Source organism: Vipera ursinii, assembly GCF_947247035.1.
Source record: "Vipera ursinii genome assembly, chromosome: 1".
NCBI classification, from domain to species: domain Eukaryota; kingdom Metazoa; phylum Chordata; class Lepidosauria; order Squamata; family Viperidae; genus Vipera; species Vipera ursinii.
In genome coordinates, this window is record NC_139512.1 from 190,851,025 (window position 1) to 190,863,396 (window position 12,372).

At 36.7% G+C, this 12,372-nt stretch overlaps 1 protein-coding gene across 2 annotated transcripts in view; it reads left to right on the plus strand.

The window, feature by feature from the left end:
• PTCHD4 (patched domain containing 4) overlaps nucleotides 1-11,086 on the plus strand; it is a gene marked incomplete at both ends in the record, with an annotated part of 68,603 nt that extends 57,517 nt beyond the window's left edge. For both annotated transcript variants that reach the window (XM_083349203.1, XM_083349204.1), the window contains one exon: nucleotides 9,453-11,086. In XM_083349203.1, the coding sequence (XP_083205329.1) occupies nucleotides 9,453-11,086 (1,634 nt within the window). The remainder of the gene's footprint in view (nucleotides 1-9,452) is intronic.
• Nucleotides 11,087-12,372: the final 1,286 nt, after the last annotated feature.

Here is a 12,372-nt window from a genome sequence, read left to right on the forward strand (position 1 = left end):
AAATACAGTTTTCCTTTAAAAAACCCCCTTCCCCCTCCCTCCTCCCCTCCCTACCTCCCCCCTTCCCCCCCCCTCCCCCCCTCCCTCCTCCCCCCCCCACCTCCCCCCCCCGGACTTCCCAGAGCTAAATACAAGGTATATATATATATAAAAAAGCAATCATAAACAACCATATACTAACAACTATAAATTCTAAAATCCATCACTCTCTAACTTATATAGGATCAAACAAAACTTAGCATTATTAAATATATATAGAAGACAAAATAAAAAAAGAAAAAAGAAAACGAAAGAAGACTTATTCAAATGCTAGATAAAACTTCTTGACCCTATACTTATTCTGGATAAACTCAATCCATTTTCTCCATTCCATAATATAATGTTCTTGCGAGTAATCTTTCAAATAGGCCGAAATCTTCGCCATCTCTGCCAAGTCGGAAACCTTTAAAATCCACTCTTGTATAGTCGGCAGTTCCTCTTTCTTCCAATATTGACCTATCAAAAGTCTTGCTGCCGTAACTAAATTCAACATCAGCTTAGAGTCCACAACTGTAGCGTCAACAATTATTCCCAACAAAAAAAATTGCGGACAAAACTTTATCCTCCGTTTAAAAATCTTCTGCATATTCCACCAGACTTTTATCCAAAAAGCCTTGACCTTTTTACATGTCCACCATATGTGAAAATATGTTGCCTCTTCATCACCACACCTCCAACATTTAGGCTGATAATTCGGATACATACTTGCAAGCTTTTTAGGATCTAGATGCCATCTATAAAACATTTTGTAAAAGTTCTCTCTTAGACTTTCAGCTTGAGTGAATTTTACATTCCTCACCCAGATCTTTTCCCACGTGTCCATTGTAATAACTTCCTGAATGTTTTGGGCCCATTTTATCATACAATCCTTAACAAGCTCTGTTTCTGAATCGATCTCTATCAATGCAAGATATATCCGTTTAATATGTGCTGGTCCTTGATTTCTAATTTGCTTTATCAAATTTTCATCAATCGTTGCAAATCCATTTTTTTGGTCTTCTTTCCACCTGGCCTGTAACTGAATATATTGAAACCAAGTCTGAACAACCTTCTCTTCTCGCAAGAAACTATATGATTTCAAGCACCAAATATTTCTTTCCAAACTAAGAATCTCCTTGTACGTAGTCTCATCATGTTTGAAACCAGCATGTATATTTTCTATTGCGTGTTTTGGGATTGCCCACAATGGTATCTTGCTGCTTAACTTATGTCTATACTTCTTCCAAACTCTCAGCAATGCCTGTCTTAAAATATGCATCCTAAACACAGTATCTACCTTCTTATCATACAACAAATATGCATGCCAGCCAAACAACAGATCATGGCCCTCAAGATTTAATAACCTCGATTGTGTCAAATTAATCCAATCACTTATTCCTACTAGTGCAGCAGCTTCATAATATAATTTAAAATTAGGCATTTTAAGGCCACCTCTCTCACGAGTATCCTGCATAATCTTAAGTTTAACTCATGGCTTTTTCCCTGCCCACACAAATTTATTGATACCACGCTGCCATTCCTCCAAGTTAGAGTCTTTCTTAAGAATCGGTATCATTTGAAATAAGAATAAAAATTTGGGCAGGACATTCATTTTCACTGCTGCAATCCGTCCCAACAAAGACAATTGCAATTTTTCCCAACTCTCCAGTTCTTTTTGAATTTTCCCCCATAACTTTTCATAATTATTTTTATATAGCTTTGTATTAGAGGGCGACAAAATCACCCCCAAATATTTAACCCTTTTAACAATCTCAAATCCAGTTAATCCTTCTAGGAGAGCCTTCTGCGAAACTATCATATTTCTAGCCAAAATTTTAGTTTTCTGTATATTTACTTTAAATCCAGAAACCTTCCCATATTGTGTTATTATCTCCATCAGGTCCACAACAGAGTTCTCTGGCTGGGTCACTGTAACAACCAGATCATCTGCAAATGCTCTCAATCTGTAATCCTGATCTCCAACTTGTATCCCCTTAATTTTTTCCGAATTCCGAATCTTAACCAATAATATCTCTAATGTTAATACAAATAACAAGGGCGATAGCGGACACCCTTGCCTTGTGCCCTTCTCAATATTACATACTGTTGTCAAACTATTGTTAACTATAATTCGGGCAGTTTGTTTTTGGTTTAATGCCCTAATCGGTTGTAAAAATTTTTCCCCAAAATCCATTTTGTCTAAAACTTTCAACAAAAATTGCCAGTTCAATTGATCAAAAGCCTTTTCAGCATCTAAAAAGATTAGCGCAGCAGAGATCTGGTTGTGCCTTTCCAAAAACTCTAACACATCAACTATATGTCTCACATTAGTTTTCATTTGTCTTCCACTAATAAACCCCGTTTGGTCCCCATGAATCACCTGTTGCAGAACCCTCATCAGTCTATTAGCCAAAACCTTAGCAAATATCTTATAATCTGTATTTAAAAGCGATATCGGTCTGTAATTTTTAACTAAAGTAGCATCCTGGTCTTCCTTCGGAATCAAAGAGATAAAAGCTGTTCTCCAAGACGGGGGCACCTTTCCCCCCCTCTGGATTGTCTGGAACAGTTCATTCTGAGCGTTCTATGAGAAAAAAAGCCCTGGATACCATTCCTGGTATGTGGGCCTACCTATTTAAAATTCAAAACATTCTTAATCTGATATGTGATAGTTAAGTTCAGCAGAAACATTTACCACAGAACTGTATTTCCAGTGCTTTAAAGTTTTTATTTACAGTTACTACTTAACTTATGACCAGAACTGAGAGCAGAGCTTCCATTGCTAAGCAATGTGGTAATTAGGTCAATTGCATCTGATTTTACAATCTTTTTTGCTGCAGTCATTAAGTGAATCCAGCTTCCCCCACTTTGATTGTCAGAAGCCCCCTGGGAAGATTGCAAATAACAATCACATAACCCTGAGATGCTGGTTCCATTATAAATGCATGCCAGTTTCCAAGCACCCAAATTTTAGTCACGTAACCACAGGGATGCTACATTGTTCATAAGTACAAAAATCAATCATAAGTCATTTTTTTCAATGCTGTCATAACTTTGAATGGTCATTAAATAAATGGCAATAAGTCAAGGCCTACCTGTAATTTCTGATGCATTGTGGGGGTTTTTATACCTTATACAGCAATCTGAAGGGTGTTTAATGGTTGGTATATGTACATTTTTCCATAGTTGAAATAGTAATGTTTAAAAATATAGAGATAATAATTCTCTAAACATATTCCATTATGCAATAATTGGAACTTAAGATCTTTCAGAGAAAGATGAAGCCTATATTGGACAGATCCCTGTGAAGTAAATCAGGTCAAGCAAATAAATCAGGTTGAGTCATTTGGGTTGCTCTGAGTCATGTCTAATCAAGTAAATCAGGTTAAGATTAGTCTGTCCAAAATGAATAGGTCAAAATAAATTAGGTCATGACTTCATTTTGGATGGTACAAGAAGCAATATGGTTAGCTGTGCTGGGAAAACGGTGATTCAGGGGGAAAAAAGCTGCAAGCAACAAAACGCTTAGAACGTTTGGTAGAGCCTCATTTGAATCTGAGCCACCTCAAGGTGATACTAAGGGCTTGGCTTCATGTCCTGCCTATTGCAAACACAAAGGCAATACACTAAGCATTTTTGAGAGATAAGTCCCAAGACCTTACCTTCACCTCATCCCTTGGATAGTCCTTAGTTGTTCCAGTTTGGAGGTGGTGTTTTTCTTCTCCTAACAAAAAGCTTCCCATGTAGATAGTAACCAGGACAAGCCTGGAGATGACACAATTGGAAATGGTGATCTTAGGCCAATCAGTCTGTGCAAAAACACCCCCTCCGCCAGTAAGTCCATGAGAGGGTTCAATTGCGGTTGTAAGTTGAGGGCTATCTGTACAAAGCACTCCAAATAAATTACATTTAGGACTACTCTACAACTGTTGATCTCTCTGTCTCTCTGTCTCTCTCTCTCTCTCACACACACACACACACACAGACAGAGAGAGAGAGAGAGAGAGAGAGAGAGGGAGGGGAGAGAGAGAGAGAGAGAGAGAGAAAGAGAGAGAGAGAGAGAGAGAGAGAGAGAGAGAGAGGCTGACAGAAGAGAATAGGACATGATCGTTTCAAAATAGAAAATTATGCAGAGTCTACCATTTCACTCAGAAAATTGTCCCAGGCCAAATTAACTAAGAGCTTTATCCTATATTACACTTCCCTGTAATCAACTAATAAAGTAAACAGAATTTTAACAATGAAGACTCAGTCAGCTCTGGACCTCTGTGCTAGGCTATTAACTTGCTATTTTTATTTATTCATTTTGTATACTGCTAGTAAACTACATGAGTAAATAATTGAGAAAATTAGCGTGAAATCCTAATTGCAAGATGCCCAAATAAAAATGTGTACATAATTCCAAATTGGAATACTACCTCTACTATTCCAGCATACATATCATATCCTGTTATTATATTGCAAACAATGCCCTTTCCACAGAAAAGGGCTTTTTAAAATATTTCAGAATTCACTTGTTTCTGTACCCTGCAGCTTCATCCAGACTGGCCTACGAAGACCTAGTTTTCCCCCAAACATCAGGCAGGGATGGGGGTGGAGCTGTGAGGAGGATTGGTCTGAGACCTGGGAGGAAGGGGACTTTTGTTTTTAATTGTATTTTTTATGGATAGTTGTGAGCTGCCTAGAGAGCCATTTAGTTCTGTAAATAAATAAATAAATACTATATAAATAATATGCAGTTTGGAAGTCCATGGGGATGGATTCATGGTGCATTTCCTATGACAGTTGTGCTGCAGTTTCCAGGAAGAGTATAGGGATAGATGAAATTTTTATTCCCTTTGTTTTTGGTAAGACCTTACTAAAATTCATAAATATCTTCAAAATAAAAATAACAACTGATCTTTTTAAAGTGTGAATAAGAGAAACTGACAGACCTATTCATCCAGGCCTGAGCTCTTAGATCTTAACAAATCTGATGGAGTTTCTGTGTATTCAACCATGTTGCTAATGATGAATTGGATTTTCCATTTCTTCTTTTTTATGACAGTGTCATCCACTGTAGAAGCTTATGGCAGGCAACCACACTAGACTTTCTGCTGAGGCAGCTGTTGACTTTGCTAGCACAGAAGGTAGAGAAAATCAGTTCATTTATCTGATGATACGTAGAGTAATATTAGAATAAATGAGAAAAGATTTTTTTAATGAAAATGACAAATTCATCCTCCTTTTGTTAACCTACGTTTTGTCTTTCCATAAAATAAGTTTTTTCCAATGGAAGTGCTCAGCAGTGCATACTACTAAACATGCCTGGATAATTTTGTTGCTGGTGAAATTAAACTACCTTTTCCCCCCCTTCATTTTGCTACATGTTTATTCTAAATACAAAACCTAATTAAAGAGGACTTCATGTTTAGAGAGTCTACAACACATTTTGAACTGAAAATGAAGATCTGTCTCTTAGGCAGAACATCCTTGAGTAAGATGGAGTGATGTTAATCAAGAGATAAAACTTAAATATTGATACCTTTTCATGTAAAACGAGGATGCAAATCTGATAGCTAAAACTATTGCTGTTAATCTGTTACTCAATACAGCATTTTACTATACATTGGGTGGAGGAGTATATAATTCTCATATTACTTGATTTTTATTAGTTTTAAAAATTATAGCTAATACCCATTTTAAATTAAGCTGTAAAACAATAGAATGGCAACAGTGAAGTCTTGTGCACAAGAGAAATTCATTTATATTTTATTAAACCAAATTTAAAATTTTTGCATGCGGTGTCCTATACCAGAGCAGTATAGAGACCAGTATTCTAGAATTATTATTTTTTGCAGACCAGTATTCTAGAATTTTTTAGCAGTTTATAAACAAGCTTTCAGTTGCTTTTTCTATGCCATAATAATTTCACAAAATGTGTTATTTCTGGTTCTCCATTTTTTGTTTTCTCACTGTTATTATTTCTCCTTTTTTAATTTATATCTATAATTAAGTTAGTAACTTGGCATATTTTTCTCTTTTTATTTCTCTTTGTTGTGATAAAACCTCATGGCATTGTTCCTGGAGAAAAATCTTTGCTTCAGAGAAGGTCAAGATGTTAATTCATTGCCAGAATTTTGTGCCATAGATTTAGTGGAATAGCTTCTCCTATCATCTTTATGCTCTCACTTCAAGTTTAAGTAAAGCTTTGATACTAATCAATTTCAAATTTGATTCAAATCCAAATGCTTGGTTGGCTCTCAGGAAGCACAGTAAGTCCAGTGTGAGATGATGTCTGTCCTTATACCAAAATCTTTAGCCTGATTTCCAAATATAACTAGTTCCTATGTTGGAACTGAAGTCCTTGGCTTTATATATCATTGACTCCTGCTCTCTACTCGCATCTGTACTGTAGAAAGTGAAGACAAAGTTGGCTGGAGATTGATAGGAGTGTAAATGTCATAAGAATGGATTCTCTATAGAATTCTCTGTTCTGGTAATAGGAGGGCTGACTGCAGCACATCTACTTTTTACATCTCATGCTAAGGAATTCTCTCCTCCACAAGTCATGAATAGGTCATTGATTTTATAACAAATAAACGGGAAAGCAAAGTAACCTATTTTAGTACAGGTAGTCCTTGACTTTCTAAATGATCTTTCATTTAGTTACTGTTTGAAGTTGCAATGGCACTGAAAGAAGTTCCTTACAACTGGTCCTCTCGCAATATCCCCAGTCACTTGAATAAAATTTAGCGCTTGGTAACCAGCACGGATTTGCAATGGTTGCAGTGTTTCAGGGTCATGTGAACACCATTTAAGACTCTCACAGCTGGCTTCCAAGCTAAGTCAATAGGGGAAGCTGGATTCATGTAATGACCTCATTTCACTTAACAACAGCAGGGATTGCTTAACAACCATGGCAGGAAAGATCATACAGTTTGATGCAACTCACTTAACAATCACTTGACATAGTAAAGAAAATTCTGGTCCCAGTTGTGGTTGTAAGTTGAGGACTACTTTAAAAATCAAGTAATCCTAGATAAGAAGCTTCCATGCAGAGACTGACCATGGTAATTTGACCCATGATAGCGTCAGCAAAGCTGGTTACTGAAGAGAGGGAAAACCTGAGAAATTAAGAAGCAAAAGTACTTCCAGAAAGCATTGACAGACTTACAGTAGGAATGAGATCTAGCTCTTAAGTTGGGCTATTAATCTGGGTTGAAGTTTATGGTGGAGAGGTCTGTGGAAAGATTTAGGTGGCAAGTATGTGTTCTGTTTCATCAGGAAGATTCATTACTGGAAAATCAGAGTATTCTGTTATATAATCTCCATACATTTAATTGCATTATTCAGATTCTCTATGAAAAAACAGATTGTTGATCATGCAGAACTATTCCAGAAGATCTTTAGCTTCCTTCAGCCAGCTGATACTAAAGCATTTAATAGTCTAAAGGCCTACATGGTATTCCAGGTACTCTTGGCTCACTAGAGCGATATAGACTGTGTAGAGGAGAGCTGTGTTAATGTAGGGTAGCCTTTTTTTCTCACTAACAAATATATTAAAAGGCATTAGCTTTAGTGAACTACATTTCACTTCATTAGATGCATGGAATAGCTAAAATGATGTACCAATAGGAGGTGGGAGGGGTAGTTCTACAGAGTGGTATATATAACCTGTTAAAAATTCACATATTGTCCTCTGCAGTGTGGTTTTTCCTTAGACACTTTCATCATGTCCATAGTAATATCTTTAGGAAGCTAGGCATCTATTTTTATAGAATCTTTATAAGAAAGTTGGCTATTGTTAATGCTTAATCTTCAGTGTCTTCAGTTTAATTTTTTAAGTGTTGCAATGCAGCAACAAGGTTTCAGTATACTGAGTTTTTATTCTTCTTTCATCCAGTGTTAATTATTTTGGGTAAGACAACCTTGCCCAAACCTTTTAACAAGTTTGTGATGAATGATATTTAATTGGAATTAAGTTTTCTAAACCAAGAAATCTATTACTTTTCTGATTAAATAACCTTGCACTTTAGATAATTTATTTTTACACTTTTCTTGGACAATCAAAATAAACTCATTTCACTTTCCAGCTGGGTTGTTTTTTTTGCACCATCCAGCTGTGCCTAATAATCTGGTTAAAAAAATCTAAATTTAATTAAGCTACTTCCCAAAGAACAAACTATTTAACAAACAACAAGCTAACAAGTAGGAAGACAGAACTGTCTTGTAGTGCTACCTATTTTGTTTGGCTCCCATTAATTTCAGCTGCTGTTGGTTTTAAATAAACAGTGCCCTACCTTACACTAGTGCATATGCTTGTGGTTCATTGAAAATAATTGTACGCAATTATTATGCTAAAAATATTAGTGAGAGTGCTTGCAGGATTGGTCAAGCTTCATATACAAGATACTGAAGGAGAATTACAATTTTCTTATTTTTTTGCATTCACTGATTCACGTCTCCTTCTATTGCTACAAGTTGTGTTTTCCTAACATACAGTAGACAGAAAAAGAGGGCAAGCCATACAAAGCTTGTTATCCTCTTTCCCTTGCTGCTCCGGTTTGCTCAGGTGGAAAGATATAGTGAAAATCTATTTTCAACAGATCCAGCCTCATGAAGAACAGTTGCATAAAATCCTTTTCTGGCATGACCATTAGAGGTGCCAGAACTCTGTCTTCTCTTGCATCTAGCAATTCTAATTAGATTCCTACATGTCCAAATCCTTTAAACTCCACAAACAACTTTAGAAGCCATCATCACATTCCAAGGGACCTGGATCTCTTGGGAAGTTGCTGAATAGTAGTTCTTGTCAGCCCCAGCCAGTCTGGCTGGCTAGCAGTGAAGGCTTCCAGGAGCTGTGATTTGGCATTGTCAGAAAAGCTACAGTTCCACACCCCTAGTTTATCAGTTCATTCATTTGCCTCAAAAGGAAGTTAGAGATTATCATCTGATGGCAGGAAGCAACAGGGACCGTGGACTTCTGTAGAATTCTGCTTAAAGTGGACCATGAAGTGCTAACAAGAGGATAAGGGCATCAATATTGTCTTATATTGGCAGCTAAAGTATTTATTTTAGTTTCTGTTGACCAAACTGTTGGCAATAAAATGAGCTGTGTGTATGGTGAATTAACAGTGAATTAAATATAACTAATTGCTCTAGCATCTAGGCTGGATATTTAATTTACTCTATACAGAAATCACTTGTAAAAAATTGTTAAAAGTTAACAATTTAACTTTAAAGGTTAACAAAAAGTTAAAAGTTATAAAAGTTATAAATTGGACATTTATATATATGAAATGGTACAGGGTCTCCTGCTTGAGCAGGGCGTTGGACTAGAAGACCTCCACGGTCCCTTCCAACTCAATTATTCCAACTCTGTTAAATAGAATTTTAAAAGAAAATGTGATATTCAATGAAAACTAATATATTTCCTCATTGTCCTTGTTTAGGTCATGGAACCAAAGGTATATTTGAGCTTCTGTCGGGTTGGCGTCGAACCAGAGAAAATTTGCCATTTAAAGACAGAGTTGCAGATGCCTATTCAGATGTAATGGTTTCCTATACCATGACAAGCTCCTTGTACTTCATAGCCTTTGGCATGGGTGCCAGCCCTTTCACCAACATTGAGGCTGTGAAAGTCTTCTGCCAGAACATGTGCATCTCCATCCTGTTGAATTACTTCTATATCTTCTCTTTTTTTGGCTCCTGCCTGGTGTTTGCTGGGCAGCTGGAGCAGAATCGTTACCACAGTATCTTCTGTTGTAAAATCCCCTCTGCAGAGTATCTGGAAAGGAAACCCGTTTGGTTCCAAACCATGATGAGTGATGGGCACCCGCAGTCTTCTCATCATGAGACTGACCCATACCAGAACCACTTTATCCAGCATTTTTTAAGGGAGCATTACAATGAATGGATTACTAATATCTATGTTAAGCCATTTGTGGTGATTCTGTATCTCATTTATGCTTCTTTCTCCTTCATGGGCTGCCTGCAAATCAGTGATGGGGTCAATATTATCAATTTGCTTTCTAGTGATTCTCCGAGTGTGTCCTATGCTGTTATTCAACAGAAGTACTTCAGCAATTATAGCCCAGTGATAGGATTTTATATCTATGAACCTCTTGAGTACTGGAATGGCACTGTCCAAGATGACCTAAAGAAACTGACTGAAGGCTTCAACACACTGTCCTGGCTTCAACAATATTACCAGTATCTGAGAGCTGGGAATATTAGTGCAACCAATAAAAGTGACTTCCTTAGCATCCTCCAAAACTCCTTTTTAAGAAAGTCTGAGTTTCAACACTTTAAAAATGATATCATTTTCTCCAAGTCTGTGAATGGGAATAACATTATTGCTTCCCGCATGTATCTTGTAGCTAGGACTAGTGAAAAAACACAAAGTGAAGTTATAGAATTATTGGACAAACTCAGACCATTGTCCCTGAAACAGAGCATCAAGTTCATTGTCTTTAACCCTACGTTTGTCTTCATGGACCAGTATAGCCTGTCAGTAATTATGCCTGTCTTGATCTCAAGTTTTGGCATATTGCTGGTCCTGTTACTTACATTCTTCCTTGTTATTCACCCTCTGGGGAACTTCTGGTTAATTCTCACTGTCACCTCAATAGAGTTGGGTGTCTTGGGCTTGACGACTTTATGGAATGTAGACATGGATTGCATTTCTATACTGTGCCTTATTTACACTTTGAATTTTTCCATAGATCACTGTGCACCCTTGCTTTACACATTTGTACTAGCAACTGAGCATACCAGAACTCAGTGTATAAAAATTTCACTCCAAGAACACGGAACAGCAATTTTGCAAAATGTTACATCTTTTCTTATTGGGTTGGTTCCCCTCCTTTTTGTGCCTTCAAACTTGACCTTCACACTGTTCAAATGCTTGCTGCTCACTGGCAGTTGCACACTTCTGCACTGTTTTGTTATTTTACCTGTCTTCCTAACATTCTTTCCACCATCCAAAAAACACCACAAGAAAAAGAAACGAGCCAAACGGAAGGAGCGAGAAGAAATTGAATGTATAGAAATTCAAGAAAATCCTGACCATGTGACAGCAGTCTGAAAGTCGAATAAAAATTTGTGGGATTTTTAGTACTGAAAAAAATGTTACATGGAGCTGCAAAGGAAAGTAAAGATCTCCACTGCTTGTGCTGGCCCCTGTGAAGCAAGACAAAGGAAGCCCAAGGAAGGAGCATATATGATCCATGGAGGTGAACATGTTAAAGTAATAACCATTTAAAAAAAAGAAAAGAAATAAGAGAGGAGGTAAAAAAAATCCTCCAAAAAGTTTCTCCTTTTAATCCTATGACTTCACTGAGGGGGATGCTTATTAGCAGTTTTAGCAAAAAAGATGGTCTCTTACAAATCAAAGTATTAAGATTGTCCTAAGTTACTGATTTTAACAGGCCACATAGTTTTGAAACAGGAAGAAAAGAAAAAGTTTCAGGAAAACGTAGGTATGGCCATAATAGTGATCATATATTTTAAAAATTGGCCCAAATGAAACCTATGCAATTGGGAAGTAAATATTCATTCCATCTGAAGCCAAAGTACTTCCTTATTTTCGTATATCTTTATCTGTCTGCAAGTCACAGATGAAAATTATTTTACTACTTCTGAGAGTCAATATATCCTCTCCTAAAATATAAGTTCTTTATGAACAATATGGGAAAGAAATTACTTAAAGAAAGTTAGCTTCTACAAAGGTGGCATTTGAGTATGCTCCCTTTTATGAATAGAGGGTCCCTCAGAACCACAGTAACGAGAGTCACAGCAGACTCTCCTTGAATTCTGTCAAGCATCCCAGGGCTGAAACACTGCAGTGCTACCTATAATTACTGCAGTGCTGTCCTTTTGCTTTCTACACATACTCTGTACCAACATTAGGCACAGCATACTAATCAGGCCAATGTGTCAGCTATAATGATAGATCACATTCATAGATACAGCATGGGAATCATTTTGTGCCTGGATCACACTGGATACATAGCAATGTAAGCATCACTGAGGAGGCTCAGTGTGTTGTGATGCAAGATTTTCCTTTGAAATATTTTCCATATGATAAGTATTTCAAATCTCCTTTGGCAAGCCAATAAGTTGACTATGTCTTTTGCTGTAAGAAATTGAGAAAAGATACATATTTTAGCGAAAGATAACAAACGCAAGAGATGAGGCTGCTTGAGAAATTGTTCTTTATAAAGCATTACTATTAAATATCTGATAGAATAGCTATGATAAAACAAAGCTTTGTGGCTGTTGAGAATTATAGATGAAAGCAGTAAATGTGTCTCTTACTGCATGATTTTAGAATTAAACTATAACAAAATGATACTACGTGTTCTACGAGTA